The sequence below is a fragment of the Diceros bicornis genome, chromosome 30, assembly GCF_020826845.1.
Source record: "Diceros bicornis minor isolate mBicDic1 chromosome 30, mDicBic1.mat.cur, whole genome shotgun sequence".
In the NCBI taxonomy this organism is placed as follows: domain Eukaryota; kingdom Metazoa; phylum Chordata; class Mammalia; order Perissodactyla; family Rhinocerotidae; genus Diceros; species Diceros bicornis.
The window spans coordinates 6184242-6211562 of NC_080769.1; the positions used below are offsets into that span (position 1 = coordinate 6184242).

Consider the following 27321-nt stretch of genomic DNA (forward strand, 5'->3'; position numbering starts at 1 on the left):
TATGGTTTGTGATCACTTTTACTAGAATTCATTACACTCCTTTCACTGACTACAGGTGCAATCCTGCAGGTCACTGGTAAGAGGGCATTGAAAAAGACATGAGTTTTGGGCCGGCCCCGTGGCTTGGTGGTTAAGTGCGTGCGCTCTGATGCTGGTGGCCCGGGTTCGGATCCCGGGTGTGCACGGAGGCACCACTTCTCCGTCCATCCTGAGGCCGAGTCCCACATACAGCAACTAGAAGAATGTGCAGCTATGACATACAACTATCTACTGGGGCTTTGGGGGCGGAAATAAATAAAATAAAATCTTTAAAAAAAAAAAGACATGAGTTTTAAGTTTTGGGTTAAGAACAAATTAGAAATTAGTTTCATTAAAAGAAGTAACGATAAAAGAATACAAATTAAAGTTTGCCTGAGGAAAAAACACATGAATTTGTATGTACGTGACAAAATTGACTCATAATGTTTAATGATTAAATAAAGAAAATTGCAAAGTATATCTGAAAATCCATAATTAAAATGAATTTTAAAATATTCTGAGGAAATAAAAACCACAATAATATTGATTAGCATAAGATGGCTTAGAAAACAGTTGATAAAATATAGCGATTAGACAAGTTGATAAAATATATCAATGAAACAACTATGGAGGTGTTCATTTCACAAGGAAATACACATAGTTTTAATGACATACAATCAAACATTACAGAAAACATATTGAGGGAATACATTCAGCTACAAGTAACAGGAAACTCACTCAGTCTTCCTGACATGAGAAAGGGGATTGTTCTCACGTGGAAGAACTGGGTCAAGGCAGCCACTGCACAATGCAGCAGAGAAACAAACTCCCAAGTCCTGCTTTTTATGCCCCATTGTAGATGTCCTGGTCAATCAGGAAAACATGCTCACTAGCACTATTAATAGCATAAGGTGTTTCCTACACACATTAGACATTATTCAGGTACCATTTAGAGAAGAGGAGAATCAGAAAATACTCCCAATCGTGAAAGTCTGAATTCGTTTCCTGGTGGACACAGGAGGCCTTACAGAAAAATCCTAACTCTAATGGATCTTTGATGTGAAACTTGTGAAAATATTAGTGGAAAATACACCTCTAAGGGCCGGCCCCGTGGCTTAGTGGTTAAGTGAGCGCGCTCCACTGCTGGTGACCCGGGTTCGGATCCCGGGCTCGCACCAACGCGCTGCTTCTCTGGCCATGCTGAGGTGGCATCCCACATACAGCAACTAGAAGGATGTGCAGCTATGACACACAACTATCTACTGGGGCTTTGGGGGGCAAAAATAAATAAATAAAATCTTTAAAAAAAAAAAAAAAGAAAATACACCTCTAAGAAAATGGAAGTTCAAACAGTTGGTGGTGGTTTTCAAGATACTCTTGAATAGAAGGGCAAAGAACTCACAACATGGGATTGAGGATGGTGTCCTCAAAGCTCCTATATAACTATATCTTTCCCTGTATGGTGGCTCCAAAATCTGCCTAATGCCTCCTTTGCTTCTGCCTTCCAAATCTCATGCAAGTGAGGCTATTGGTGAATTCCAACACGGAACCATAAAGGAGACGGATTCTAAAGATCTAGTTCTTAACATTACCCCCATTGAAATAACACAATACAGGGTATGTCCGGTTCTAGATTTTGTTGCTCTATCACAGGCCTCTACTGAATTCAATGTCTATTCACCAAATACCAGTCAGAAGGAAGGACATGGAGCAAAGGTCCAAATATGAAAATAAGAATTCACAGCAAAGTATACTCTTTGACAAACTTGCCATACATAAAAATTTATTCCAATTGTTCAACAGTATGGAAAATAAAAACAGGCTCCTATACCCACCATCCCAAAAAAGGAGCCTTCTCTAAGAAAGTTTCAAAATGTACAATGGATAAGGCATATTCAGGAAATACAATACAAGGCCAGTAAGAAAATCCCAACAAGTACAAACTGTCATTTTTTAATGGCCTGTTAACAGAATAATTAAAATATTAAAAAAAAATAATTAAAGAAAATATTAACTGATTTAAGGAAAAAGCACTACCTATTACTCTTACGTACTATTAAAGAAGGATGACATGCAGAATTATCTCACCTCAGTATTCATTTCTGAATGTTATTAATTAATAGAAAAGCCACAATGCAATGTTGCACTTTAAGAGCCTTGGTAAACAATATATTTACAACTTTTATAACAATTCTTTCACATTGAAAGTTTTCTAGAACATTATATACAAATTAATTTCCATTGTTTTCTCATATTGCTTAGATTTCTATTTCTTTCTGGTAGGAGTTTCACATAGAAGGACATAGGCCAATTGAAGTCTTTCCCATGCTGTTTACATTCAAGAGGTTTTTATCCAGTGAGTCTTTTCATGCCTTCAAAAAGAACTGGGATGACAAAGGCTTTCCCCACATTCATTATGTTTACATCGTTTTTCATCTAGTGTAAATTCTTGCATATCCTCAAAAGTTTGCATGAGAAATAAATGCTTTCTCATTTTCCTGACATTTATAGAGTTTCTCTCCTGTGCGACTTCTTTCATGTCTTTGAAGTGATCTGAGAGAAGTGAAGGCTTTACTGCATTCCTTACATTTATAGGGTTTCTCTCCAGTATGAATTCTTTCATGTCTTCGAAGAGAACTGGAAGAAGTGAATGCTTTACTGCATTTTTTACATGAATAGGGTTTCTCCCCAGTATGAATTCTTTCATGTAATTGAAGAGAACTTGAAGAAGTGAATGCTTTAGTGCATTTTTTACATTCATAGGGTTTCTCTCCAGTGTGATTTCTTTCATGTCTTCGAAGAGAACTGGAAAGAGTGAACACTTTAGTGCATTTTTTACATTCATAGGGTTTCTCTCCAGTATGAATTCTACCATGTATATGAAGAGAACTGGAAGAACTGAATGCTTTACTGCATTTTTTACATTTATAAGGTTTCTCTCCAGTGTGATTTCTTTCATGTCGTCGAAGAGAACTGGAAATAGTGAACACTTTAGTACATTTTTTACATTCATAGGGTTTCTCTCCAGTATGAATTCTATCATGTAATTGAAGAGAACTGGAAAAAGTGAATGCTTTACTGCATTTTTTACATTCATAGGGTTTCTCTCCAGTGTGAATTCTTTCATGTATTTGAAGGTAACTGGAAGAAGTGAATGCTTTACTGCATTTTTTACATTCATAAGGTTTCTCTCCACTATGAGTTCTTGCATGTTTTCGAAGAACACTGGGAAGAGTGAAGGCTTTCCCACATTCCTTACATTTATATGGCTTCTCTCCATATTTTTGACAGTCATATGGTTTGTGTTCAGTGTGACACATGTGCATTTTAAGGGATGAATGATACATGAAGACTTTTCCACATGCACTGCATTCACATGGTTTAGCTTCTGTAGTTTCCGTGTTCAGACTGAGATTTGGAATAAGGCTGAATTTTTCTCCACAATGACTACCCTCTTCACTTTCACAGAGTTTCCCTACCATATGACCACTGTAAGAAATAAGAAGCACATTATCAATTTCTTTATTAATGATTTTATATTTGTTATATTTATTATGATTCATAGGAAAAGTTTGGTGTTGTGTCTTGTCTCAATTCTCAGAAATTGAATATAATGAATGCTCTACAAGAGGCTTTCACCCTTCATATTATCAAAACAGTGATATTCCCACATAGACTTTATTAATCCTCTTTCCAAGGGAACTATTTTGCAAAAACTGATCCTCTGTATTACATTTCAGAAAGTATATTTGGTGAAGATTTTCTAAGAGTAGCTAAACTTGAAGCAAGGGTTATTTGTTTTCTTTGCTTCTGTTTAAAATCTCATAACATACCAGAATTCTTACATCAGACGTGCTTTTTTTTTTAAAGCGATGCTTTCTTGTGTGTGTGTGTGTGAGGAAGATCAGCCCTGAGCTAACATCCGTGCTAATCCTCCTCTTTTTGCTGAGGAAGACTGGCTCTGAGCTAACATCTATTGCCAATCCTCCACCTTTTGTTTCCCCAAAGCCCCAGTAGATAGTTTCCCCAAAGCCCCATAGTTGCACATCCTTCTAGCTGCTGTACGTGGGACGTGGCCTCCGCATGGCCCGAGAAGCAGTGCGTCGGTGCATGCCCGGGATCCGAACCCGGGCCGCCAGTAGCGGAGCACGCGCACTTAACCGCTGAGCCATGGGGCCGGCCCCAGACACTGCTTTCTATTGTGACTGTGACTCACCTCTCTTTTCTCTCCTGGTTTTTGTACTGATCTTCAATATCATGATCTTCCCATATTTTTCCTAAAATGCAGACCCAGAAAGATGATTCCTAAGTATTACAAATTATAGCCAAAATCTTAGATTTAAGTTAATGATGACCTATGACCATTTCTAGTTTATTTACCAACATCCTTCATTTCCACATTCTATACCTTGAAACCAAGTTGATGGGCAAGAAACACTTGTTCTCTACTTGATGAAGGGAAGGAATGTCCTCATTCTTACCTATTGAGACCAGGTTCCAGAAGGTTTCCCACATCACATCTTTGTAGAGTTTCTTCTGTGAAGGATCCAGTAAAGCCCACTCCTCTGGGGTGAAGTTCACAGCCACATCCTCAATGTCCACTGAGTCCTAAAACATCACAAATTTGTGTAGACTAGGATGCATAAGGCTGACAGCACTGACAATCTGTACTCCATATGCAGGAAGGTTGCATATGATTCTGTCATCTCCAAACTTTTATTCCATGTTGTGATCATCAGACTCATTCTTTTTCTGTACACTTCTCCTCATCAATCTAACAGTATTATGAACACATGGAAATTATTTACATATTTTTACTGTGATCACATTACATCATATTTCTCTGTAATGGCAGGGTACAGAGCTTATTATGAAATGACACAAATGTTATGGAAATGAAGCAAATATTTTAAGGCTGATGATTCCTTGTGACAAAATTCTTTCATCTTCTTCCTTATTACCCACCAGTTACAGCACTCCATGAGGCAGAGGGTCAAATCTGCATGAGGTTTCAGTGGATAAAAACAGTGAAGAGGGGCCGGCCAAGTGGCGCAAGTGGTTAAGTGTGCGCGCTCCACTGCGGCGGCCAGGGGTTCGCAGGTTCAGATCCCGGGCGCGCACCAACGCACTGCTTGTTAAGCTGTGCTTTGGCGGCGTCCTATATAAAGTGGAGCAAGATGGCCATTGTTGTTAGCTCAGGGCCAATCTTCCTCAAGAAAAAAGGGGGAGGATTGGCATCAGAAGTTAGCTCAAGGCTAGTCCTCCTCACAAAAAAAAAAAAACCACAGTGAAGAACTGGAAACTTTTTTATGTACTCCCATCAAATGAGAGTCCAGAAGGCCTGTAGAAATCAAACTTATAATGAAGCCCAAGTGGCCACATTGTCCTAAATTCCTCCAGACCACTACAAGGAATCAGATGCAGCTGGTGAATGTAAACCTTCCTGGGGGGAAGCATCACTTTTAATGTATAATATTTATCAAATACTCAGTTCTTTCTCTCTCTCTCTCTGTGATTTGGTGGGGCTAGAAAGTTATTCAGAACTTAGAGCTTAGATACAAGGAAGAAGGCATGACAAATTAGACCATAAAATCTCTATACTCAAGTGCCTCAAGGCTACTTCCTGCCAATTTTTAGAACACACAGTGAGATAATAATGTGCCAGAACAGCTCTTTCCAGTCAAACCCTAACAGTGTACTTTGAGCCTTCCTGGCCTTGAGGTTAAGAGCTACAGATTGCAAGGGAGTTCACTGACGTCCACAATGGTTTGACAGTCAATTTGCCAATGATTATAAAGTATGTGAAGGATTTCACAGTGCTTTCCTCCAAAGAACATAAAATCTCCATCCTTCAACTTCTACAGGAAGTGTTTCCTGAAAAGCCACTCTAGATGATGCCTTGCCAAGTTCTGATCCCACACTTAAGGAACTTAGAAGTAGTCATTCTTGATCTCACAAGAAGAAAATAAACAAACTTGAAACGCATGACTCTTCTTAGATCCATGACAGCCTTGAGGTCATAGGGCAAACCAGTGTCTCCAAAATTAGGAAAAAGATATAAATAGATGGCATTTTGAAATGTAACCCAGATATTCTGTTCTTAACAAGGCCTGTACTAAAGAAAAATCTATTTCACCAGAGCCCAATGCAAAGACAAAAAGAACAAAAAAGATAAACACAATACTCATGAAGACTAGGACAACCCTCTTTAACAGAAGGTTTAAAATACACATAATGGAAATATCTAAAAGAAAAGACAGAAAGAAACAGAAGAAACAGGTGAAGTAATAATCACCAAAATATCCTAAAATTAATGATAGCAAACTATCCATACATCCAGAAATCTCAGAGAACACTAAACATGATAAACTGCAATAGTGCACAGCCAAAGATAGCATATTCAAACTAGAGAATAATGAAAGACAGAGAGTATATTGAGAAATGCCAGAGAAGAAACACATCTTAGGAATAAAGAAACAAGATTTGGGGGTGGCTCGGTGGTGCAGCTGTTAAGTGCGCGCACTCCGCGTCTGCTGCCTGGGGTTCGCAGGTTCGGATCCCAGGCAGGCACCGATCAACTGGTTGTCAAGCCATACTGTGGCGGCGTCCCATATAAAGTAGAGGAAGATGGGCACGGATGTTAGCCCGGGGCCAATCTTCCTCAGCAAAAAGAGGAAGACTGGCATGGATGCTAGCTCAGGGCTAGTCTTCCTCACAAAAAAAAAAAAAAAGAAACAAAGAAACAAAGATTTGAATTAAACTTATTTTCAAAAACCATGCAAGCAAGAAGAGAGTAGAGTGAAATATTTAAAAGTTTGAAAATAAACAAAACGCTTCCCTAGAATTCTCTCATGAAAAATTCTCCTCCAAAAATGAAGGAGAAATAAAGATTTTTCTGAGACAAAAATTGAGTGAATTTGTCATAAGTACACCTACTTTGAATAAAATGATCAAAAATTTATCAGGAAGAACGTAAATGATATGGGAGAGGTTTAGAAAAAGAAAAAATGAAGGCAAAATATCTTTCATATTTCTTATAAATAATATCACAAATGACACTTTATAATAATATTAGTAACAGTGTATTTGGTAATGAGAAGCTTATGGATAAGTAAAATAAATGACAACAATGTGACAAGGAAAAGGGAAGGGGAAATTGGGAATAGTGTGTTATGAAGTACTTGCACAACAGTGAAGTAGTATAGTGTTATTTGGCAGAGGAGGTGGGTTATTTGTAAACGCATACTGAAAATTCAAGGGTAACCATTAGAAAATGCTTTTCAAAGATGTGTAACTGGGGCTGGCACAGTGGTTAAATGTGTGCGCTCCGCAGGTTCGGATCCCGGGCATGCACCAATGCACCGCTTGTCAAGCCGTGCTATTGCGACGTCCCAGATAAAGTGCCCATCTGTGCCAGGAAGATGGGCATGGATGTTAGCCCAGGGCCAATCTTCCTCAGCCAAAAAAGAGGAGGACTGGCATCAGATGTTAGCTCAGGGCTGGTCTTCCTCCCCCACCAAAAAAAAAAAAAGTGTAACTGATATTCTAAGAGATGAGAAGAAAACAATCAGAAAAAATGCTCAATTTTCGCCAAAGAAGGCAGAAGAAAGGTAGAAGACAAAAAGAAAAAAAACAAGGGCAAAAAATAGAAAACAGTCAAAGATTTCATAAATATTAACCTAGCTTTATCAATAACAGCTTTAATTATCAATGGCATCAATACAATTGAAACAGACAGTAATATCAGATTTCAAAGAACACAATTATATATTGTCTATAAGAAACCCACTTTAACTATACACCACTGATAGATGAAGGGTAAAGGGATGGAGAAAAATAGACAATGCCAAAACTAATACAAAGAAAGCTGCCATAGGGATATGAATTATAGACAATGCAGATTTCAAACTAAGGAAAATGCAGAGATAGAGAGGGACATTAGATACCGATAAAGGAGTCTATTCTCCAAGAAGGCACAGCAATGCTTCATGTGTACCTGCATAACAACAGAGGGACAAATACATGAGGCAAGAACTGACACAATGCAAGGATAAATAGATGAATCCAGTACTATAGCTGTAGAATTCAACACCCCTTATCACAAATTATAAATTCCAGTAGGCAGGAAATAAGCAAGGATAGAAGTAAACTGAAGAGCACTACGAAACAACTAGATTTCATTATACTCTATGGAATACTTCATACACAACAGCAGAATATACATTCTTCTCAAGTTCACATGGAATATTCTCTAAGACATCCACATTCTGGAACATAAAGCACCACTTATCAAATTTGAAAAAACAGAACTCATACAAAATATGCTCTCACATCACCTAGACATTCATCTAGAAGTCAATAACATCAAGATAGTTGGAAAATCTCAAATATGTGGAGACTCAATAACACACTTCTAAATAATACATAGGATCAAAGAAGAAGTCGCAAGAGAAATAAAAATTCATTTTGAACTAAAGGAAATGAAAACACAACATACCAGTGGTTCTTGGAAACAGCAAAAGCAGTGCCTAGAGGGAAATTTATGCCATTGAACAAATACACTGGAAAAACCAAAGATCCATAATCAATAATGTAAGCATCTAACTTAAGAAATAATAAAAAGAAGTACAAATTTAATCTAAAGTAAGCACAATATGGGTCGGCCCCGTGGCTTAGCGGTTGGGTGCACGCGCTCCGCTGCTGGCAGCCCGGGTTCGGATCCTGGGCGCGCACCGCTTCTCCGGCCATGCTGGGGCCGCGTCCCACATACAGCAGCTGGAAGGATGTGCAGCTATGACATACAACTATCTACTGGGGCTTTGGAGGGAAAAATAAATAAATAAAATCTTTAAAAAAAATAAATAAATAAAAAAAATAAAGTAAGCACAATAAAAGAAATAATAAAAATTAGAAAAGAAATCAATCTCATTGTGGAAATCAATGGAGAAAATTAAAACAAAAAATGGTGCTTTGACAAGACTAATAAAATTCATAAGCATTTAGTCAAGAAAACAAAGAGGGGCTGGCCCAGTGGCATAGTAGTTAAGTTTGCATGCTCCATTTTGGTGGCCCAGGGTTCAAAGGTTCAGATCCTGGGCACAGACCTACATACCACTTATCAAGCCATGCTGTGGCTGGCATCCCACATATAAAGTAGAAGAAGATGGGCACAGATGTCAGCACAGGGCCAATCTTCCTCAGCAAAAAGAAGAGGATTGACAACAGATGTTAGCTCAGGGCTAATTTTCCTCACCAAAAAAAAAAAAAAGAAAGAAAACAAAGAAAAGATGGAAGACAGAAATTACTAATATCAAAAAGGAAAGGGCAGAAAACTGAAAATAAAAAGGATTTGATAAAATCTAACATCCATTTATAAAAAATTGGTAATAAAAAGGAAGTTCCACTTCTTAGGAAAGAACATCTTTATGAATACTGTAGCTAAATTTATAACATTTTTTCCACATGGCATGATTGTCTGAAATGGCTAAAAGAATTCACAACAGAAATAATTCCTGGAATTAATAAGAGTATAGGAAGATTGAAGGATATGTAAGTCCATTGCTTTCCTTATAGACCCACACAAATATAGTCAAGTGATCTTTGACAAAGAAGGAAAGGCAATTCCATGAAAAATTAGGTCTGTTAAACAAATAGTGGTGAAAATAATAGATATCCACATGCAAAAACACACACACAAAAAACAAATGTGGACACGGGCCCTATACATTTCACAAAAATTAGCTCAAGGCACATCACAGATTTAAATGTAAAATGCCAAAGAAATAAACTCTTAGAAGGTAACATAAGAGAAAATCTAGATGACCTTGAGTTTCAAGATGAATTTTTAGACATGAAAACAAAAAGCAAGGTCCACAAAAGAAAAAAACAAAAATTTTACTTCATTAAAATGAAAACTAGTAGTACTAAAATTATAAATTTATAATACTACTGCTCAGGGGCTGGCTTGGTGGCACAGTGGTTAAGTTCACAAGCTCTTGTTCAGTGGCCCAGGGTTCACAGGTTTGGATCCCGAGCACAGACTTACGCACTGCTCACCAAGCCATGCTGTGGCGGCATCCCACACACAAAATAGAGGAAGACAGGAACAGATGTTAGCTCAGAGCTAATCTTCCTCAGCAAAAAGAGGAGGATTGGCAATGGATGTTAGCTCAGAGCGTCTTCCTCACACACAAAAAAGAAAAACTACTGCTCTGAGGAAGACAGTGTTAAGAGAATAAAAACACAACTCACAAAGTAAGTGAAAAATTTTGTAAAAAAACACTTAGATAAATGACTGATATCTGAAATATCCAAAGAACACTTAAAACTCAACAGTCAGAAGACAAACATCCCAATTAAAAAACGGGCAATAGATCTGAACAGACAGCTCACCAAAGAAGATATATAGATGGGAAATAAGCAACATGAAAACATGCTCCACAGCAAATGTCATTGGAAAATTGCAAATAAAACAACAATGAGGTATCATTAAACACACTAAATGGTTAAAACTCAAAACACTCGGAACACAAAATACTGGTGAAGATGTGAAGCTACAGGTAATCCTCATTCATTGCTAGTGGAAATGGAATTTGGTAACTTACAATGGAAGACAGGACCTTTCTTTCAAAACAAAATTCAGACTTACTACATAGAGTAAGATCCAGCAATCACACTCCTTGGTATTTTTCCAAATGTACTGAAACCTTTTGTTCACACAAAACCTACACGTGAATGTTTATAGGTGCTATATTCACAATTGGCAAGACTTAGAGTTTTAAGCAAGATGTCATTCAAGAGTCAAATAGACAAAAACAATCAATGGTATATTCATACAGTGAAATACTGTTCAGTGATAAGAAGAAATGAGGTATCAAGCCATGAAAACACATGGAGAAATCTTAAAAGTATATTGCTAAGGAAAAGAAGCCAGTGTGACAAGGCTATGTAGTGTATGATTCCAAGTACACGACATTTTGGAAAAGACAAAACCATGAGACACTAGAAAGATCTTTGCTTGTGAAGGATTTGGGGGTTGCAGGAGGGATGAATCAATAGGTGGAACACAGAGAAGTTTTAGGGAAGTGAAACTGTACTACATGAAACAGAAATGATGGACACACATCATTACACATTTGCCAAAACCCATACATTGTACAACACAGAGAGTCAATGCTAATGTACACTGAGCACTGTGATGCATCAATATGGGTTTGGAAATTGTAACAAATGTGCAGCAGTAATACCAAATGTGAAAAAGAGTGCAAACTGTGTGGATGCAGAGAGAAGGGTTCTGTAGAAACTGTAAATTCTGATCAATTTTTCTGAAAACCGCTCTAAAGAAAACTGAAGTCTTTCAAAAAAAAAAGATGAAGAGAGAATCATTACAATTCACCCCCGATGACTGAAACAGGACATCTCTCATCCAACTGATTTCAATAAGCCAGTATGGTGTTCTATGAGCCTGAGACCCATAAGGGAGGGGAAACTTCCACCGAATGCCTTGTTGGAGAGCAGGGCACTGTATACTCTGAGAGATGCCATGGTCACTCTCAGTAGTGTCAGAACTCCAAGGTGGATAACGAGTGTCCTGGTGAGTCCTTGTATTGTGGACTTAGTAACACACAGACAAGTGTTACCTTGACTTCTATTTTAGGTATCTCTGATTTAAGACATTCCCAGAGTTATTTTACCACAAAGGGGCATCTCTTAGACAATCAGCGAAGAGTCTGTGAACATATGCAGATGAGGACAATTTTTGGCCAGTAGTAAGATGACTGCTTGATGTTTGGTCAGCTCTGGTGATCCTTGGATTTGGTTCTTCAATAGAGATGTCCCAATTAAGGGATGAAGAGTAGCAACTCTCCACTGAGCTCCATCATGTATGAATGTATATTGTCATCCTTAAAGTCTATGTAGTCCCCAGTGCTGTGCATTCAGTTAATCCCATGGAACTACACAGGGAATCAAGGTATCTGGGAGAATGGTGACCTCCTCCATCACCCTAGCATCTTTCAACAAAGTGAAGAAACAAAGGCCATGCCCCTCCTCCAGGTGACATAAACTACAGGGCCAAGGTTAGGCTCCATCATACACAAGTAAATGTCAGTAGCTGGGCTGGGCTGGTGGGAAGCTATTTCCCAGGCCAAAGGCATTATAGGTGCCTCTGTAGAGGGTCACATGCTCAGTGCTTGTGAGAGCCTCTATTTTCAAGAGATCTCAGTACCTGGTGATAATAGCAGCTCTAATGGCATACAGTTTGGGGACTAGGGCAAGTTCTTGCATCAGAAGCCTATGGACAACTTAAGGTCCTCCTCCTGAGAGCCTCAAATCACTCTCATCAGGGTTAGAGGCCACCTCCATGACAACTGGTTGCTTTACAGGGTTTAAGGACCCCAGGCTTAAGTTGGGTTTGAATTAATCCCATTGTTGTGCCAAACTAAGACTGTGGGTCTTGTCCACTATAACCCAGATGGTCAGGGTCTTTGTTGCAATAGACACAGTGGTGGCAGCAGCAGCAGAGTTACTTAGGGATCCTGGTGAGACCTCTGCAATCTTGCTACTTTGTGGCTGCATTTTCCTCTCTTCTTTCTCTTTGAAACAATTGCTCTTTAAGGAGTGACCATCTGGTGGACTCAGCTCCTTCACAAGGTATAGTCATTCTTGTAACCCCAGGCCTCCACTAGTTTTGAGGCAACTCCAGCCTCAGTCTCACCTTCACTTTAAACACACAGATTCCACCCAAGACAAAAAATTGTCTATATTTAAAGATTACAATGTGATGATTTGATATACATATACAATTTGTATACTTGAAATTTGCTAAGACAGTGGATTAAGCATTCTCACCACACACACACACAGGAGTAAGCACCTAAGACTGGAATTGATGGGTCATATGGTAATTTTAGGTTTTATATTGCAGGAACTCCCAGACCTTTTTCCACAGTAACTACATCATTTTATATTCTCACTACTCACATATGAGAGTTCAAATTTCTAAATATATCCTGTTATTATCTCGGTTCTTGACTCTGGTCATCCCAGTGGTTGTGAAGTGGTACCTCACTGGGGTTTTGATTTGCATTTCCTTGATGACTAACAATGTTCAGCATCTTTTCACACGCTCTTGGCCATTTCTCTATCTTCCTTGGAAAATGGCAAAATCTCCAATTTTCATATATATTCTAAAATAGAAGTGGAAAGAGCAGACATCCTTCTTTGGTTCCTTATCTTCAGGATAAAGCATCCAGTCTTTTACAATTAAATATCATATTAAAAATAATTTTTTAAACACATATAATATTAGCTGGGGGTTTTCCATATACGCTCATTATGACGTTATGACATTTCCTTCTATTCCTGGTAATCTGAGTGCCTTAATCATGAAAAGGTATTGGATTTTGTCAATTATTGTCCCTGAGTCTACTGAAATGATCTGCCATTTTTGATTTTTACTCTATTGATATCTTTTATTGCATTAAATGGATTTTGAGATGTTAACACCACCTTTCATCCCTGGAATAAATCTACTTGGTCATGGTGTATGATTCGTTTCTATATTGCTGGATTGGGTTTGCTGGCATTTATTGTACTGGCCTCACAATATTAGTATGAAGTGTTCTCTCCATATTAATTTTTTAAAGAATTTGTGAAGAATTAGTATTAAATAATCTTGAATGTTTTGGAGAATTCTGTAATGGAGCCATCTGTGTCTAGCCTTAATTTGTGAGTAGTTCTTTGTTTACTATTTCAACCACTTATATTTCTATTCAGATTTTCCATTTACTCTTGATTCAGGTTCAGTAGTGTGTGTCTTTGTGTGAGGAATTTGTCCATTTCATCTGAGTTATCTAATCTGTTGCCATTCAATTGTTCATTGAATTCTTTTATAAGTTTTTTTAGTTCAGTAATATCAGTAGTAATATCACTCTTTCTTTGTGATTGTATGAATTTGAATGTTCCTGTTTTATCTAGATCAATCTAGCTAAATATGTTATTTTGTTAATCACTCCATAGAATCCACTTTTGGTTTCACTGATTTTCTCTGTGCTTTTTCTATTTCTCATTTCATTAATTTCTTTCTTTTTTTTTTATAATTTTATTTATTTATTTATTTTTCCCCCAAAGCCCCAGTAGATAGTTGTATGTCACAGCTGCACATCCTTCTAGTTGCTGTATGTGGGACACAGCCTCAGCATGGCCGGAGAAGCAGTGCATCGGTGCGTGCCCGGGATCCGAACCCGGGCCGCCAGCAGCGGAGTGCGCGCACTTAACCGCTAAGCCATGGGGCCGGCCCACATTTCATTAATTTCTGCTCTAATTTTTATCATTTCCTTTTCTCCTTGCTTTGCCTTTGGCACCACATCTTTTTAAGTCTGTTAAGGTGAAAGATTAGGTTATAGATTTGAGATCTCTCATCTTTGTTAGTGTAGGCATTAATGGCTATAAATTTATTTCTACTGTTTTAGATGCAGGCTATAAACACTGACACTTTAGTTATGATATAGTGTTTTTCATTATCTCTAGTGACAGTCTTTGTTTTAAAGTCTTATTTTGCTAGAAATCTGTATCATCTCTCCACTTCTCTTGTGTGCTGTTTACAGATGTATCTTTCTAGAGCCTTTACTTTTTAATCTGTTTATATCTTTGAATCTCAAGTGTGTTCCCTGCACATAGTATATATTTAGATCATGATTTTATTTATATTTTTACTGTGAGGTGACAATCTATTCCTCCTGTGTGGATAATGTAATCCATTCACATTTAGTGTTACTGACATAATTGCAAATAATTTGCCATTTTACTTTTCATTTTCTACAATTCTCATATTCCTTTTTAGTTTCTCGTCTCCTTTGTTGCTTTCTATTGCAATAATTGAATATGTTCTGATGTAGCATTTTAACTTTTAAACGACTTCTTCACTATATTTTTGCAGTCATTTTTTCAGGGGTTACTCTACTATTTAACATATACTTGTTAATTTATAAGAATAAACTTCGAATGTATACTAGCTTAACTCCAGGGATAGATGGAATTTTTACTCCTACATACCTTTCTTCCCTTTTGCCATTTTTGTGGTATTATTGTTATGCACATTAAATCTATTACTGATAAAACTCAATAATATCTTGTTACACTTATTTCTTTACCATCTATAGTCACTTCCTTAGCCCAACACAGCTTTGCTCTCACCCAGGAACTTTGTGCTTTTAATGAGAAACAAATTATACATATATTATATTTCTATATGTAATAAGCACAATAGCATATTAAATATACAGTATTTTATACAATTCATTTGATAATAGCTAAGAGAAAAAGGAGAAAATAGGTATTTCTTCTGTCTTTCATATTTACATAATTACTGATACTGGCATTTTTGTTTCTCTCTGTTGTTATCAATTGCCATCCTGGGTCACTTGCTTTCAACCTGAGGAACTCCTTCAGTAATCTCATAAGACAGTTGGTTTTTAAAAATTTTCTCAGTTTTTGCTAATCTGGAAAAGTCTTTATTTCAGCTTTATATTTTACACAGTAATTTTGGTGAATATAGGATTCTTGGTTGATAGATTTTTTTCTTTTTGCACTTTGAAAATGTTATCCCTCTGCTTTCTGACCTCTTTTCTGTGCTGAGATGTCACTTGTAATTTTACTGCGGTTTCCTATAAGACTTGGGTAAATTTTCAATTGCTGTTTTTTTTCCCAGTGTATAGTTCCTACTTTCCTGTGTCTTCACATGTCTCATATTTTTGATGCAGACATTTAAGGTAATATGTTTTAGTAACTCTGTGTTCTGGTTCCCTTCCCACTTTTATTATTATTAGCTTAATTGCTTGTTCAGTGACTGAGTGGATTATTTTACTTAAGTCTGTATCCTCCACACAGAGTGAAACCTCTGATATATCTCCCAGAATCCAGCATGGCTTTGGGTACATCTACCGTCATGAGACAGTGGTACTGGTAGGGCTCTCTTCCTCCATCATGGACGCACCACATGGTTAAACTAGATTAATTGCTGGCTGATTGCTCTCCTGTTTTCACCAATGTCCTAGGGGCATAACTTCCTCTATCAATTAGTCCAGTCAAGTTCTGGCTCCTTTGTAGGAATACTTTCTGAAGTCACTCTGATATTTGTTCTGACCCTTGGAAGCATCCTCCCAGGAGTTGTATTCTCTGGTTCTTTCCAGAAACTAGTCAGCCTACAGTCTAAGCAGTATCTTCATTAAATACACACATCTACTAATTGCCTTTCACCTCATTCTCCACTTTTTTGAAAGTGTCACTTGACTTGAACTTTTCAGGATCTTTTGCTGGCCAAGTTAATTCCTTTGAGAAGGAATTAACAGCTTTGTGTTTTCGAGCTGGCTTCTCCCCCGCGTTCAGGAAACATCTCAGTTCCAGGACTCTGGAGCTGTGATAGGGACAATAGCAAGACTCGCTCTGGGAGACAATCCCTATGTAGGGGCCGAGTGATAAGTGCAGTGGAGCGACAGCAGCCAGAGGTCCTCTTGATTGTCTCATGTTACAGCCACCTCACGAGCTGGGGAAAGAGTGACCAGTGTCCTGTATCCTCAGCAAAGCATGAGCACAGCAGAGCCTCTGTACCATGAGAAGGGGCTGGGTACAAGAAGAGTGTCCCCAGCTTTCATGTGAATCAATGAGGGACTTAAATTCATGAATATGTAGCTGAGGACAAGATGGGTAATGCAGAAGTCCTGCTCATCCTAGGAAAAAGCTCCCCTTCTGGAAGCTTAGGGAGACAGAATCGTGTCTTCTGGTTCAGGGTGCAGCACTCTGGAGAGGAGTGTTCACTTGCTGAGCTGAGAGTGGGGAGGGAGTGGACATGGTTCAAATACCACACATTCTCCCCTTTCTCAAAGAAAATTTAATGATTTTCTTGAATAGATGTTTCTTATTTGCTGCTTGCCCTTAGGACAATTTCCAGAGGCTTCAAATGGTTGTTTTAAAATAATTTCCACCAGTTTCACTGGGGAGTGGGTCAGTGGAGCTCCTCATATTATTATATGACCCTAGTGCATTTAATACACGGCCCATATCAGAAAACCCTCTCCAGAATGATATACAATGGCACTACAGGCTGTAACATCACTTGTCATTTTATAAAGAAAGAGAAATGAAAAAATGAATTTTTTATGGTTTGTTAAAATGTATTGCACACTTCAAAAAATTATTTAGACAATTAACACACAGAGCTCTGGCTTTCCATTAAAAATACATTAGTCATTTGATTATAAACTATTGTTAAAAAGAAAACCACAGGCCCAAAATGGAGTCATTTTTGCTACTCCCATATCACCAAACCAGGGCTTAATACCTAACCCGTCTGCAGCTTCAACCTTCCTCAAGAACATAGTCTTAACTTGTCATTCTGGGATTATCTGGTCCGGACCAATTACATAACAGGCCACATTGGCCCTCTCCATCTCCCAAAGGAAGATGAGGTAATCCACCTAATAAGAACTTTTTGTCCACAAAAGGAGATAATCTTGTCTGAAATAATTCTTTTTTTCTGTTTATGACTTTCTTGTCCTGCCTTTAATACCCTTCCCTTTCTGTAGCCCTTTGGCTACAGAATGTACGCTTGCTAGAGAGGATACTGCCTGATTCACAAATTACTCAATAAAGCCAATTAGATCTTTAAAATTTACTCACTTGAATTTTTGTTATTTAACAGATTTGATGGCAGGAACAGGATCCAAAGTAAATTTCTGACAGCATTTGGGACAATGATCAACACAGGAGTGGTACCCATAAACCCCTTTTTAGTTGTCTGTCTGTCTCACACTTTCCAAGGGCTATGGCTAAGTTCATTTTTGGTTCTGAGCTCCACTGTCATGCCTAAAGCTCCCAATCTAATTGGATTTCCAGTCAGAACCCCATTTTTCTGGAATCACTGGTGCCACATTGGGAACTGCAGGCAGTATAGACCACAATTCCCCATTACATCGGAAACCCCAGCACTTGATTCTGTTCCTAGATTCCATATTGCAAACTGCTGGCAGTTTAGTCTGCAATTCTCATTTGTTTGAAATCTTTCGCCAGATTCCATGTTGGGAACTGCCTGTGACAGCTGCAGTTTCCCATCTGTTTGGCATCAGCCCACAGTCCCTATTTGTTTTGGTCCATTGGTTCAATCCATTCCCTAGTTCCAGGTTCTATTTTGGAAATTGACAGTGTGCACTGGGCATTTTTCTTGGCGAATCTGCAGTAACATAGTTTATTTGCTGCTGTTAAGGTGCACACATTTGTTTCTCTTCTTTTATGTAAATAAAGGCTTTGGCTAATGAGGATCTCAGGGACAAAAAAGCCACAAAAATTGGTAGGCATGGGTAGGGCATTTTAAGGCTGTTAGAGTGCTGGCCACAAAACTCAAAGGCCCCATGTTAGGATAAGTTGGTCCTGAAAGTGGTTAGATTGACACAGGGTCACCTGTCAATCTCAAGAAAATTTCTATGCAATGATGTACACTTTGAAACATCACAAAATCTCCAGCCCAGTGGCACATCCCTTTTGACTATTAGTTTGTCTCTGAGAGGCCCGAAGGCTTAGCTAAAAGAAATAGAATCTATAAAATCTCAAGAGCTAAGTGTACTACCTTCCAGCTCACCTGCTTATTTTATATCTAAGAACTATGGCCCTGGAAGCCATATATATCAACAAAAATGGCAAAATCTTACTAAGATTTTTTGTGTCCTGAGAGCTTGGCTTTGTAACCGCCAGGTTGGGGGCCACAAAACAAGGCTGGATAGAAGTGTGAGTTGCACCCCATTTACAGCTAGATAAGGCTGGACAGAAATGTGGGTGATGCTCCATTTGCAGCTAAGGGTCCCGCCAAACTGCTGTCAACTCTCAGGGAAAGAGTAATGGTTATCATAAGGAATGTTCCAATCAGATAAGATCATTTAAGAAATGCACCTAAAAACAAAAGCTTCAAAGTTACAAGACTAGATTATTGAAAGTTTCATTGCAAAAATTTAATGAAAAATTAAAGATATAAGATATACCTAAAACAAGACTACATGACAATAAACAAAAGTTCACCAAGTTAATGGCCTGAAAGACCCCCCCATATCTACCTTCAAAGGAAGGTCTCCACTAGGCCCTTCCAAATGTTGATGGGATTCTGAGGGATTTTCTAGTAAATTACTACATTATTCCCTTAAACAGCCAATAGAAATTATAATTAAAATTATTGAAAACTTTTGCAAAGTCTGGTAAATATGAGAACTATGTCATCTACTTTAAACTCCCCTTGAAGCCCACAGATGGAATCCTGGGAGAATTGGCAAAAGCTGGTTTTGGGTAAGATTTCTTACCAGAGCCTGCTCTCCTAGATCACTTTCTGTAGTGCCCAGTGATGAGAGGGAAAAAAAATAACACTGTCCCTTCCTTTTGAAATCCAAACCAATTGGTTTTTGATCCTTTCTCTCCCAAAGATAGCTATTGCCTTCTTGTTTCCCTTGTTTTATGTCCTAAAAACCTGGCTTGGCTTTCTGTTTGCCTGAGACATGAAAGTTGTTGGTTCTTTCTTTTGGCTATCTTTGGGAGTGACTCTAGACTTTGTCAAGATAATATCTTTTGCATCTTCCTTGAGGACACCTCTTGAGTCCAAGAGGTTGTTCAATATTGCCAGAAGTATTCACTGCTTGTCCCTACTTATCCTGGCTGAAACCTGACAAGATATTCCAATGAATTTAATAACTTTATAACCAGATATTTGGCCAAACTGCAAGCTGACATTCAGAGCCTAATAGAAAAAAATTTTTTTTGCCTCCTCCTCTAACCTAAATGTACCTAGATGAAAAGAAAAATATTCCAACAAAGGTGGATGGGTGTGTCAGGCCTTTAGCATCTAGGCTACAACCCAATTCTTTGAGGAATTGTGGGCAACTGTCCTGATCTCACAAATCCTTGCAAAACTATAAATGCAGCTTTACAGGCATTTAAAATTTACTTTACCAATCCCCAAACCTCCCCTATTCATCTCTAAAGGCTTACCAATATTGCTCTTAGGAAATCAAAGTCCTTCTTGGACAAATTTGCATTCCTTCTCTCTGCCTCTGAGATGCAAATGTAAAAGTATGAACTTCAGGGAGGTAATTCTTATCATAAGAAAAATGAAAGGGGAAAGATGATTTGAATCACGGGCAAATAAAAATCTTTTTAGTGTTTCTCCACAGATATTAGTGAAAGGCTTTAGCAATCTGAGCAGGTAGCCTTAACTTATTCCATCTACCAGAAAAACAACTTAGACCCAACTTCTTAATAACTAGTGAGTTTTACAATATCATACCTCTTTCATTGCTAAAATTTTAAAATGAAAACTATAAGATCTCTGTTTGCATTTGTCTGTATGTGTTGTAGACAGGTGGTGTTTTTCCACCTGTGGATGGCATTACTAAAATTAATTTGTAAATAGTTCTATTTAATTGGCTTAAACAAACAAGCACTTAGTATTCATATAATTCTCAAAATGTAATAGAAACTAACCCAAATCTCTTCAGGTTGACATGATCTGGGAAAATATTCAGTATTAAAGCTAAATTAGTTGATTTAATTAAAATAGACAAGACTTTAGAGTTATCAACACTCAATATAATGCAGACACACAACTCATTCCACCTGGGTTTATTAATCAAATGAATTCATGTTATCTTTTACAAAATTTGTCAGCAAGAAAAATGAGTTTAGGATGATGTCTGACTTTGTCTAATTTCTAATGAAGTTTTTGTTGGTAATCTAAACACAGTTGTTAAGAACAAGGAAATTGAATAGGTGTAAGTAAGATAAAAATTTCAATGTGTACTTTTTAAATAGTCTCCCCAAATTTTTTTGGTAACCTGGGATGTTAAAGTTTTGCCAAGTTAAGTTAAATGATGAATTCAGTTAAATTCATTGAATATCCAGATCATTTCCAAATAAGAAAAAACACTGAAACATTAATTACTGAACATAGGTATAACCACTTTTTGCTTCCTTCTACAGATGAATTAAACATATTTAGATCTATTAGTAAACATGTCTTGTGCCATGCTGAAAAATTTACTATGAGGGATCACATTTTTCTAGATATTATATGAAGTATTTATGAGTCTCCCAATCTACAGAACGTTAATGTAAAAGACAGATCATAATTCATTTCTTCTTAGTTTTAACTAGAAATTAAAAATTTCTAAGGATTAAAATTTCTAATATATAGAATTAAAACTGTTAAAAATAATAAAGAAAAGTAATTTTAGGTGTGGCCAGTGTTGACTAAGATCAGAATAAATTTAATTAAATGAATCAGTTTAAATATGAAGTAAGCTGCTGCAACATTAGTATTTGGTTTCCTCCCTGTTAAAAGGGCAATATTTTCTTGGTCTGCTCTTAACAATCAGAAATTATAAAAGGTCTGTTTCTTTTCCGTTTTAAGTAATCTGACTAGAAAGAAAAAAACAAAGATCTTGTGTCTTAACATAATCACCTGTGTTCCATGTTGTCTTCATCAGGTCTTGGATTACTTAAACCCAGCACTCTTGATATTAAGAGAGCTAAAACTGCTGACAATTATGTAAAATTCTGTATTTGCCTTTGAAATCTTTCATTGTTACTTTGGTCAAATAGATAATTAAGTATTGTTTCATAATGATCTGTGATCCTGTTTGGCAAGTATCTAAAACCTTTTGATATTTTTTACAAATTTCCCAAAAACCTAATTCTAAATAAAGTCTTTTTGACTTTGAACTAACTTTGATTTTTTCCAGAGGGCCACTGGAACATCTCAAAGGATTTGCTCCCTCTCCTTATAAAAAGGGAGATGGTTAAACTAATTAGGTGTACTTGATATGTTAAATTACATGGGAAGCATTATCAAACAAGAAATAATACTAAGCCTTTTCTATATTGTGTAAGTATAGGTATATGTTCTAAGTATTCCAGAAATTGTGTGAAATTCCTGGAAATCTGATATGTCCTAATATAATGTGTCAGTCAAAATTCCAGTTATCTTAAAATTGCCTGTTACAAATAAGCAATTTTCCATGTTAATTCCATTATAATGAACTCTCATCAGATTTTTAACCATGGGCATTTTTAAGTCTTTTGTCATTTACAGAGACTTCTTGTTGTTGCTCTGATGCTTTTACAACTGTCCTGCAAAAGTGCTTCATCTTCAAAGAGATTCAAAGAAAGGACTTTTTGACAAGTATAATTCCCTGATAACTTTCAGATTGTAAAAATGAATCAGTAAGAATAAAGACTGCTCTTAAATCTCCTTGGAAAAAACTATACCAGGTCTTTCTCACTACCTGGATGACAGCCTAACTCCAGGGGCTTGAACTTTGGATATGCCCCCCTCACAGGTGAGGAAGGCTCCACACCTGACATCTGGTCCTATAGAGATGCTGGAGACCTCCAAATCAAATTGACAAGGAAGAGAAGAAGCTGACATTGATGTAAACTGCTTCCTTCTAAAATGCCAGATCAAGACTTCCTACTTTAGCCAAATATAAAACTCTTCTTTTCTTTCTTTCCTTAGTCTGGCATGGTTCTGGAAAGATAACACCATCATTCATATGTCCCAGGACACTGCTAAGAAGGGTAACCTTTGAAATTTAGTCCAACCTTTTATTTTAGGCCAGGAGAAAATCTAACTGACCCCTAGCTTGAATAAGCATGTGCAACAATCTCTGTGAATGGATTCATGAACAAGGCCACCTTAGTGAGAGTGGTTTGTGTCGTTACAGGATTTATCTTTGTCTGTAGTGGTTATCTTTATCCTTCAGCCTATAAGTCCCTCGATGGCTGGTGCATAAGTGGCCAACGGCTCTTATGCAACCGTGTCCCTAATTTTTAAGAAGTGAACTAAGACTTCTCATAGATTGACTCCCTCAAATTCGCATCAATGATTTGGAAAGGACATAGTAGGTAGCATTCAAGACTCGGGATTGATTCCCTTAGATAGGGCCATACTTCCCTGGTTAGGAGTAAAGGTAAATGAGAATATAATCAGAAAACCTCTCCTTAGCTCTTGAAGATATTGCAAAACCCATTGCTAAGAGAAGAGACACCCAACAAAGATCCTTAGACTCTCTGGTCAAAGTTGTTCTTGGTAACAGGATAGCCCTTGATTATCTCTTAGCTGAGCAAGGAGGTGTCTGTGCTGTGGCCAAACCTCCTGCTTCACCTGAATTAACACTTCTGAGGAAGATGAAATTCAGTTACATAAGATCACTGAGCAAGTCACATGGCTTTTTAAATAAGGTGACTCTTTCAATGTGGTCTTTCTAGGATTAATTTGATTTTGACTGGTTTGGGTCTTGAAGACCATCGCTTCAAAGTGCACTCCACATGTTGAGAACTATCCTGGCTTATTATAATCATAGCAAACTCCCTGGTGCATTGTATTCTCTCAAAAGCTTTAAATGCATGTTCACAGCCACTAACCACCAAGCATATGATCTCCTGAAGACTGGAACATCAGAAAAGAAATAAAGAGATGACCTACTTAGGGCCGGCCCCGTGGCTTAGCGGTTGAGTGCGCGCGCTCCGCTGCTGGCGGCCCGGGTTTGGATCCTGGGCGCGCACCAACGCGCCGCTTCTCCGGCCATGCTGAGGCCGCATCCCACATACAGCAACTAGAGGGATGTGCAGCTGTGACATGCGACTATCTACTGGGGCTTTGGGGGAAGAAAAATAAAATAAATAAAAATTAAAAAAAAAAAAAGAGATGACCTACTTAAAGATTATGAACCTGAAGCTCTCACTTGTAAATGTCACAGGGGATAAGCAAAAACGTGATGACCTTGGGATACCACTCAAAGGAACAATAAAAACAGAGAATTTCAAAGCAGTAGCTGAGAGTGACACTAAGATCATGAATTGCTCAATAAAACCAATTATATCTTTAAAATTTACTCCACAGAATTTTTGTTATTCAACACTATTAGAAATAAAATATGGTTCATACATATTTTTTGTTTATCCTGAATTGCTTATTGTGAATATCAAGATTCAAAAACTCAGGCTGAGATTTAAAAGTGTGTCTGGAGGCTGCTCCTAGCATCAATTCTAGCATTGGCATCTAGATGTACTTCATTTCTTGTAAGTCTTTTCAGTATTTATGTAAAAATAAGCAATTTAAAGTACAAATTTTTTCTTTCCTTTGAAATGCAAAGGTCACATGATTTACATTGTGAAATGTACTTTGCTTTCTTGTTCATGTAAAATAAATCCTGCACCTATTTTCATATCAATGGTGGTGTGTCACCAGCACATGTGATGGGGAACACTGGAGAGCTGCTGCTGCTGTCCCTCACCAGGCCGTCCCTGATGGAAGACAGGGCCCAATGGTCAGCAGGATGTCAAACTCCAGGCCATCATGCTAGAGGATGCCCTGGCCAACAGCCCACCTCATCTTCATATTTTACACTCTTTTAGCTCATTCCCAATGGTCTAGCTGCCTGGCAACAAGAATAACATGAGCTCCTTACCCAGGGTCAGCTTTTGGCAAGAAAGCATTCTAGGATAATATGGTCATAATATCTCAAATACAAAAGAAGCTCACATATGTCTCTGCACATACTAAAAATCAAACTGCAGAGCCTCACTTCAACACTCAGGCTGTTGAATTAGTTAAAATTTCTGAAACCCATACTGACACCTCAGTTGAATTCAGAAGTCGAGAAAAAAACAGGGTAGGGAGGCAGACATTGGCTCTCAAGACAGTGAGGGGCCCCTATGCTCCCATGGGAGGATATGAGTGGATTATTTGAATAATTCTTTTCATAGACATGTAATGATACACTCTATGCTACAGACTAATAAGACTGTAATATTATTCTGTAAAAGTATAACATTAGGGCCGGACCCGTGGCTTACCAGTTAAGTGCGCACGCTCCGCTATTGGCAGCCCGGGTTCGGATCCCGGGCGTGCACCCACGCACCGCTTCTCCGGCCATGCTGAGGCCGCATACCACATACAGCAACTAGAAGGATGTGCAACTATGACATACAACTATCTACTGGGGCTTTGGGGAAAAAAAGGAGGAGGATTGGCAATAGATGTTAGCTCAGAGCCGGTCTTCCTCAGCAAAAAGAGGAGGATTAGCATGGATGTTAGCTCAGGGCTGATCTTCCTCACAAAAAAAAGGATAACATTATAGTATACACTACAAAACTATACGTATATTAACTATAAAACATATTCTACTATATATAATATATAATAATTATGGATAATACTAAACTGTATGCTATCCATGCTATATACAGGTAATATACTAAATATACCATATATATAATTATATACATAATGTATTCTACATTCTCTCTCTATATATATATACACATATACAAAGATATACACTATATGCAGCATTAGATAATTTTACAGCATACACTATCTTATAATACAGTACACAAATACCTCTTTTTAACATAGATGAAAAAAGCCTCTACAAAATACTAGTACACTGAATCCAGCAAAATAAAAATGACCTAAACAGCATAGCCAGGTGGGATTTAACCCAGGAAAGAAATGTTGGTTTTATATCTGAAAATGAACTAACATAAGAAACCATTATCAAAAACTACAGGATCATCTCAATAGATACGAACAAGCATCAGACCGAGTTCAACACCCCTTCACAGGGAAAACACTCAGAAAAATATGATAAACCTCCTCAGTAAACTACCTCAACCTGAAATAAAGCATCAATGAAAACCCACAGCTGCCATCATTCTTTTTTTTTTTTTTTTTTGGTGAGGAAGATCAGCCCTGAGCTAACATCTGTGCTAATCCTCCTCTTTTTGCTGAGGAAGACCGGCTCTGAGCTAACATCTATTGCCAATCCTCCTCCTTTTTTTCCCCAAAGCCCCAGTAGATAGTTGTATGTCATAGTTGCACATCCTGCTAGTTGCTGTATGTGGGACGCGGCCTCAGCATGGCCGGACAAGCGGCGCGTCGGTCGCGCCTGGGATCCGAACCCGGGCCGCCAGTAGCGGAGCGCGCACACGTAACCACTAAGCCACGGGGCCGGCCCTGACATCATTCTTGATGGTGAATGACTGGAGGCTTTCTCTCTAAGATCAGAGAGAAGACAGAGATGTCTGCTCTCACCAGTTCTACCCAATGTGGTAGGAAAGGTGCTACCAGGGCAATTAGAGAAGAACACAGAAAAAAATAACAGATTTCAAAGGACATACGTGCATAGATCCACAGACAGACACACAAGATCACACAGACTTTGTCATGGCACATATAGGAGGATACACTCAGACAGAGACAAAAACTCACAAACCCTAGGAGTTAATGGCTCAGAATCACACAGATGTTCCCATAGACACAGAGCCCAGGCCCTCTGCACTCCTCACCACTTTTCTTTACTCTTTAGGGCCAATCACGATCACACACATAGTGTAATTTTATTTATATATCTTCTTCTTTCCTAAAATGTCAGCTTTAAAATGAACACGGATATTTGCTCTGCTTTGTTCACCAAAGCACCTACCAGAAGACCTGTCACACCAATAGTTCTTGTATATCAGGGCCCAGAGAGAGACAGACACACATACACACTCATATGGAAGCTTTACACAAACCTCATCCAACGCCAAGACCCTGACAAAGTGATTTGTTCTCTCTCACATCCCACCTGGTAGAAGGGTGTCTCCTGGCTCCCAAACCAATCCTCAAAGAGGGTGTCTCAGCTCCTCTAGATGGGGAAGGGATTTCACCTTTCCTGACACCATACAGCACAAAAAGTACATCTCTACAAAAAACACAAAATGGGAGAGTGGATGGCAGAGTCAGGGCCCAAACAGGCTGCCATCATGATTTCCAGCCCCTCTCCTATAAATGCATGCAGAAACTCACTCATCAGGAATTGTCCCTTTGTCACTTTGCTTTTCTATTGTGAGCTCAGTGAGGGACAAAGGTGAGTATGTCCCCACTCAGCACCCATGTCCTCTGCTGCAGGCTCCTTGGTAAACATCACCTCTGCTGTGGACTCATAGTCCCACAGACCTTACTCAGTCCCCCCACGGTGGCTCCACCATCTTAACTTAACACTCTCTCCTTAGGATCAGAGCCTAATTTGTACCCTTAAGATTTTAATTTATGGAGGAGACAAAGTGACAACATGGACAGGCCAAAGCAATTGAAAGATTTTCATTACTTACATTTCCCAAGATAAGGGGGCATGCCATGTCAGGCAGGGTCACAGGGGATGCATCAGGTTTGCTCAGGAGCCAGAATCAGGAGTGGGACAAAAATCTAGGCCACAGCCTTTATTTGGG

General features: G+C 38.2%; 1 protein-coding gene across 6 annotated transcripts in view; it reads right to left on the reverse strand.

Annotated features, from left to right (window-relative positions):
* Window positions 1-421: 421 nt before the first annotated feature.
* The window catches only part of LOC131394547 (zinc finger protein 14-like), a 181288-nt gene continuing 154388 nt past the window's right edge, over window positions 422-27321 (reverse strand). For 2 of the 6 annotated variants that reach the window (XM_058525930.1, XM_058525933.1), the window contains 4 exons: window positions 4500-4626; window positions 4235-4295; window positions 1346-3507; window positions 422-1111 (listed from right to left, as the gene is read on the reverse strand). In XM_058525930.1, coding sequence (XP_058381913.1) covers window positions 2478-3507; window positions 4235-4295; window positions 4500-4626 — 1218 coding nt within the window. In that variant the 3' untranslated portion in view covers window positions 422-1111; window positions 1346-2477. The remainder of the gene's footprint in view (window positions 1112-1345; window positions 3508-4234; window positions 4296-4499; window positions 4627-27321) is intronic. The other 4 variants (XM_058525935.1, XM_058525931.1, XM_058525934.1 and 1 more) reach the window with 3 other exon arrangements.